Source organism: Poecilia formosa, unplaced genomic scaffold (genome assembly GCF_000485575.1).
Source record: "Poecilia formosa unplaced genomic scaffold, Poecilia_formosa-5.1.2 Scaffold559, whole genome shotgun sequence".
Taxonomy (NCBI): Eukaryota; Metazoa; Chordata; class Actinopteri; order Cyprinodontiformes; family Poeciliidae; genus Poecilia; species Poecilia formosa.
In genome coordinates, this window is record NW_006800498.1 from 275119 (window position 1) to 282182 (window position 7064).

At 37.7% G+C, this 7064-nt stretch overlaps 1 protein-coding gene across 2 annotated transcripts in view; it reads left to right on the top strand.

The window, feature by feature from the left end:
* sdk1b (sidekick cell adhesion molecule 1b) overlaps positions 1–4938 on the top strand; it is a 226214-nt gene extending 221276 nt beyond the window's left edge. The window contains exons 41-44 of one of the 2 annotated variants that reach the window (XM_016665260.1): positions 160–280; positions 362–491; positions 4111–4448; positions 4479–4938. In XM_016665260.1, coding sequence (XP_016520746.1) covers positions 160–280; positions 362–491; positions 4111–4416 — 557 coding nt within the window. In that variant the 3' untranslated portion in view covers positions 4417–4448; positions 4479–4938. Of the gene's footprint in view, positions 1–159; positions 281–361; positions 492–4110 lie in introns of both variants that reach the window. The other variant, XM_007540753.2, reaches the window with a different exon arrangement.
* The last annotated feature ends 2126 nt before the right edge of the window (positions 4939–7064 follow it).

Genomic DNA, 7064 nt, shown 5'->3' on the forward strand with positions numbered 1-7064 from the left:
CATACTGTCAGGACATGGTGACAGTTTCAACACATATGTATAAAAATAGCTGAATAGTGGAGGTAGAATTAAAAAAACAAGATGTCCTGCTGTATAGAAACAGTAATCTATTGGACCAGCTTCTTCAAATGTCCTTCTTTTTTTCTTATATTCCTGCAGGAAAGCACATTACTCCAGGGGAGGAGTCGGTAACCCTCGACAACGGTGGTTTTACTTCTCTGGAGCTAAACAGCAGAACACTCAACACCAAGAACTCCTTCCTCAAAAAGAATGGGAACAGGTTAGCTCTCTCAGAGGATTACATAGCACTAATCCTCATTGGAAGAAAAATAACAGTTTCATCATCCAAATTTGTGTCCAGATCTCCACCCAGGCCCAGTCCAGGTGGGCTCCACTATTCTGATGAAGACATCTGTAACAACTATAACGGAGCAGTGCTCACTGAAAGCACCACACTCACAGAGAAACCCACTGAGGTCTCTGAATCAGAGGTATCTGTGTTTTCTAGTCTGTCTTTATGGATGTGGCTTTCCAATGTTTGCCTCAGTTTAAGCTCCTCCTGTTTCTGTTTGGTGTAACTTTGTCTCAATATGTGCCACAATTTTACACCAGTGTGTCTGACTTATGAAGATCAGTTGGTTAGTGCCAGATATTTGATCACTAGTTTTTAACTGGCGTCTTTTTATCTACAGATTGTGTAGGTTAATTCCTCAGAGTTTATGTTTCTACTATTGTTAAGAAAGGAGCAAACTAATAGCTGTAGAGTGAAAAAGATTAATCCTTCACATTGTGCCTCAATCAGTTTTGGTTCTGGACTGAGTTCACGGAGCTGAATCCAGAATATGATATAAAGTATTCTAACAAGTCTGGAAAAGCAGGGAAAATATTTGTTTTCCCCCACTTTATTCCAAATTCTGTTCTCTAAATCTGTTCATTCATTTATCTATCCATCCCTCTGCCCTTTATTTGTCAAGCTATTTGTCCATCTATTCTTCTACTTTCTTTCCATCTTTCCTTCCCTTTCTTGTTTTTTTTTATATTTTTATTTTTTTTTTCTGGTTTACATTTAAAACTTATCAACTGCTAATGTATCTGCCATAAATTCACTTGGAACGTTTGTGTTCATACTTTCAAAATGACCCAAAAAAATTTACTGAAAATTCTGGAACCACTGTAACATGTCACCAAACAATTGTGATCGATGTGATCCTTACAATTCGGAAGCACTTTACATTTGGAAGAAAATCTGTCTGATATTTTCTGAGGTGTACAGTCAAAAGAAAGTGACAAGAATTTTCAGTCTTCAGTTTGTGTAGCATGTCTTCTGTCAAAAAAGCTGAAAAGAGAAATATAGATTCATGACTGATCTGATTTATTATAGTCCTCAAAGGGTTAGTCGGCAAAACAACATGAAGCTCTGCTAACAGGCTCTGACTCGTACAAAGCTTTTAGTCCAACAGAGGAAGCTGAAAAAAGCCAGGTTAATCTCAGTGGATGTAGCTCTTAGAAGGCTATTTTAGATATTTGTTGTGGTATTATATTGCTGTGCTGTAACTTTGGTTTTATAGAATAGAATAGAATAGAATAGAATAGAATAGAATAGAATAGAATAGAATAATCTCTGATCATTGTATATAATAAAATTAAATTCCAGATATAACAAAAGGACTTCAAAGAATAATAAAAAAATCTAAACATTACTATATTAGACAAATACAGCATAATGAAAATAGTGTATATGTGCTGATTATATTGCATCTTTTATAGATATGTATCATATTACACAAGTCTCACACTTTAGTATAGTTCACATGCCTGGAACTTTGACATGCCATAAACTTCTGTGTATTTTCCTTGAGATGTACAGTTGAAACCAGAAGTTTACATTCACAGAATAGAAAGACACATGCGCCATTTTGTTTCTCACTATCTGAAGCTAAACCAGTTTGTCTGAATGCTTTGCGCCATTGTTAATTTGGAAGACCAATTTTTAACTTCTGGGCTGATGTTTTTAGATGTTTCCATCCAAATGTGGAAACATTATGGCCAAACAGATCAGGACATGACTCCAAAAATGAAAGTTACTGTCCCTGTGTGCATTTGCAAACTGCAATATGGCTTTTTAATGTTTCTTTTGAAGTCATGGCTTCCTCCTCACAGACCATGTTGTTGCAAAACAAGTTTGGTCTCATGTGACTAGAGCACATTCTCCCACATTGTTTGCTGTATCCCAACATGACTTGTGGTCAGTATTAATGTAACCCAGTTACTTTTTTCAAGTAACAAGTAAAATAAGGAACTACAATTAAAAATAAAAAAAAGTCATTAGATTACTGTTACTCCACACAAGCAGACTGTGATTTTGTTTGTAATCCTCTCATGACAATCATGTCTGTGTGTGCGTCATCACTGGTCATGGTAACAAACCAAAGCGTAAATCAGCAGCAAACAGTACAGAGTGCAGCAGAACAATGTAGCGTTTAATGCTTGGAAGCGCCATCATTAGCTGTTCGCTCTGTGTGGGAAGAAAACTTATCTCTAGTGAAAATTCTACTTCATATTTGAACAGTAGCCCCGAGAGCCCCCAGACCCTCTCACTGACTTGACCATTGCAGCTACCACATAGATTCCACAGGGCAAACCGCTGACAGCCCCTCTCCTGCTAAACAGGTGAAAAGAGATTTTTTAAAACTCATTACTAGTCCTCTCTCTACTTCAAAAACTGTTAAAAGATGGAAATGGTACTAATTCAGAGGACAGTCAGGAGATATCAATTTAAATTATTTTATATTATCACTGTATTTTACATCTGTTTTGAATGAAAGAATGCAAACACAAAAACAATTGTGCTTTGCATGGTTAGGAAGAAATATAGTTTAACAGAAGAGAGACTTGATTTTCTTTATCATGGAATGTGCAGAAGAAAATTCTTCAAATCAGACTTGCATTTCATTACATTTTTTGTGATGAAATGTACATTAAGTTACAAGCCAAACAAAAACAAGTAACTAAATAAAGTAATTAAAGTAATTAATTATTTTTAAAATAAGTAATCAGTAAAGTATTAACTGGATTATTCTCTTGGGAAAGTAATCAGTAATTACTTTCGAATTACTACTTAAGGTAAGTTGGCCAACACTCCTTGTGCCAAACCTCAAACATGACTTTTGCTCTTTCTTTCAATCCTGACTTTATTCTATCCATTCTGCATGAAGGCCAGAATTGCAGAATAAACAATCATTCTGTAAACGATAATTCACCTGAGCTGTGGATATAAAGATATGATAGAAAACTTTACCAGTTTGAATTATAGGCTGAAGTTGACTGCATTGCTAGGTGACTAGGGTCAATTAGAATGTATGATTGGATTGAGGTGACATGTTGTGAATTGCCTCTAACTATATAAATAAACCACTTATGTAGCTTTTTAAAAAATGATTTAATTTTATTTTATTTTATTCTATTTTATTTTATGTTATTTATTTTTTTATCTTTTTTATACATTTTCAACTCAGTTTGTTGTCTTGGATGTTATCTACAGATATTAGATTAAAGAGTGATCCCACTTTAAATTTTTTATATTCACTTTAAAATTAAGCACAACTTTGTGTTGTTTTGTCACACAGAATCTATGTATAATACAATGGAGTTTGTTGTGGTAATGTAATAAAAAGTAGTTAAAGAGAGACTTGATGCTTTATGTTGGAAGTCTGTTTGAAGAGACAGACTGAGATGATTGAGATCAACATGTTTATGACTTTGAGGGGACAAAAGTTTCTTCTTTAGATTTTAACAGCAGCTTGTATCCATCATTTGGAGAAAAGTTTTCTGTGTCGGTTTGCCTTTGTTTTAATTAGCCTCTAGCGCCCTCCAGAGGGCAGCAGCTCAGATGTGTTGAGAGGGAGTTTATTCTTCACTTTTTCCTTGAGCCAATGATCCTCTCAACGTATTTGGAAGCCTGCTTTTTATAGAGATTCAAATATGTTTTAAAATAGCAGGAAAATATCACAGAATAGCATTTTTTTCTGTACCAGTAATTTAGTTTTCCTGTCTTACTCTTGTTCCTGTCATAACTGGTAAGTTGAAAAGCATCCTGTTGTTTGTGTGCAGCTAACGGACAGCGACTACGAGGATGAACAGCCAAAGCACTCCTTTGTCAACCACTACATGAGCGACCCCACTTACTACAACTCCTGGAAACGGCAGCCCAAAGGCCTCAAAGGGACAGGGAGTCCTTTTGCTTACGACGAGTGTGCCACCGCTGACACAGAGCCCTACTATCAGACGGTGGTGACACAGCACAGCGCAGGGGGAGCTTACACACCCACAGGGCAGCCCGCGCACACACACATCAATCCCAACGCCAACCCACCGGGGTCACGCACTCCTGTGACAGGGTTTTCTTCCTTCGTTTGACTCTAGAGACAGTGTTTGCACAAAAATGCACAAACACACACACACACACACACACACATGCACACACACACACCCACACATGGAAGAAAGGGGGTGCTGCCATGTGTTTGGGCTGAAGGAACTGGGAACAAAGGAGCCGTCATGCCCCAAAGAACTAAACTCACACTCCTTACTCGCCTTCGTCTCTGCTCATGAAGACCCTGTGTTCAGTGTGTGCTCTTTTTCTTAGTGTGCTTAAATGCACCATTACATCCTCATTTTTCACAAATTCTCACCAGCTTACTCCTGTCTACTCCAGAGACTCTCCACAGAGAGCCGTAACGACTGTATTTATGTGTTGAGCCCATTAATGTCTTGCTAAGACCCCCCCTGGAGCTAAAGGAAGCTGGAACTTCTGCACAAAACTTCTCGTCTGTTTTCTGTACCTACACTTAAGTGTACAAGTCCCCACTTAACACCATCTCTGATGCACTATTTCAGCATCTCCAGCTGAGAGATGGGAACTTAAAGGCTGTGGGGGGGAAAAAAAAAAACTACACACAAGTGAGCAGCTTTTTTCTTTTCCACAGACTGATCCATGCACACAAACGCAGCGCTGCCAGCTTTCAGATACCACAGCAGACAAGAGAAGAAAGGAGAAAAATGTTTGATAATCACAGCTTTTTGAATCTGAAATGGACAGAGAGTGAGCATGAGCAGATGTTTTTCAGCACTTACCTGCAATGTCAGAGCGTTGAGCAGTTTGGGAGAGTGATTTTTGAATTGAAATACAGTACTTTGAAATATGTTCACATTTTGTCACATTGCAACCTCAAAATTCAGCTTGTATTATTAGGATTTTATATGACAGACTATTACAAAGTGGTGCATACTTGGAAAATTGAAAGAAAAAGGATAGTTTGCAAACTTCCCAAAGAAAAACAAAGTGTGCTACACATTTGTATTCAGTCTCCTTGCATCAGAACTTTTGCTGCAGCCACAGCTGCACAACTTGCAAATCTACAGATTAAAAGTAGTAAAAACATCTGCTGCTCAGACAGGATGGAGAGCAGCTGTAAACATCCTTTTCAAGTCTTGGATTAAATTTACATCTGGACTTTGACTGAGCCATTCATGATAAGACATGATCTAAACCATGTGTTGTAGCTCTGGATGTTTGCTTAGGGAGGTGTGGTTGGGAGGCTAACCCAGCCCTTTTTTTGCTATCCTGTTTCTGCTGGAGAAGCATCCCCAAAAAATAATGCTGCCACCGTCCTGTGAGTGCATTCAGGTTGATGTGCAGTTTTAGTTGTCTTATAACCCCAACTCCAATGAAGTTTCAACCTATATTCAGTTCAATTCACTACAAAGACACAATAATGTTCAAACAGGTAAACTTTTTTTTCTCCTAATGTTCACTTATTTGGATTTGATGTCTGCAACACATTCCAATGAAGTTGAGACATTGTTTTACACAGTAACATCCGAACATCACTAGAATTGGGTTTATTTAAACATTATATTTACAATTTACATTACATGTAAATTTTGGGATCATCTGACATCATCCACAGGTTTGCTTTGGCCTCTATGCTGGTTCTATTTTTAGTTGGTGGACTGAACAGAGCTCTGTGAGTTTTTCAAAAATTGGGATTGTTTTATAAACCAACCCTGCTTTAAACTCCTCCACAGCTTCTCCATGACCTGTCAGCTGGGTTCTTTGGTCTTCATGCATTTATACTAACAAGAAATTACTCCCAGGTGGACTACATTTACTAAGTATTTGACACTGGATTTTACTTATGGGTATCAGAGTGAAGAGGGTTAATAAAAAAAAAACAGCACACCATAATTAAATTATTTTTGTTCAAATTTTTTACATCATTTACCCTTTTTTGTACTATTCNGAGCCTCTTGTGATCTCTCTGCATAAGAAGGTTCAGATGATCACAGGCTGCATGTTGGCAGTCACTTTGCTGACTACAAGGCATCCACACACAGGCCTTGCGAATCAAATATGCTGTCACATCATCAAAGATGTTTCAAAACTGGGCTTTCTGTTGAAATCCAGAAAACATTCACAGTGAGTTGGAAAAATACTGACAAAACACAAGTGGCTGCTCATTCATTATCCATGTCACACCGCCAGTATGTGTGCTTATTTTAAGCATCTATTTCATAATGTTCTCACTATGAATGGCAGATTTGGTTATTAAGTGTACCAGCTTGCGTTGCTATAATCAGCACGTGCTTGTGTGAATTAGTAGGTAGTTATCTTCGCTGGATCTGTGACGCGTCTCATTTCGCATCGTCAGATAGGCTTATCAGTTCCCAATCAGAGACAACTGTATCGCCAGACGAAAGCTTGTGATTTGTGCATTTAATCATCATTGAGCTGGTTTAAGAGATTATGGGGAAACATTATTTAAACAGTAACAAAAAGGGATGTCTCTGGAAACATTCAATATCATCACCTGGTCCAAGTCATCAATTGTCAAAAGTGGTTTTGTAGTCGTTGATTTTACCAAAAAGCTATGAATTCAACACGTTGGAATAGCACACAAACTTTTATGAGCTGGTTGACGCTGTGAGAAAAAACCCCAATAAAAACCATCATCCACTTACTCCTTCCTGTCTTCGTGGTTATTACCAGTAGTAACATCCCGTTG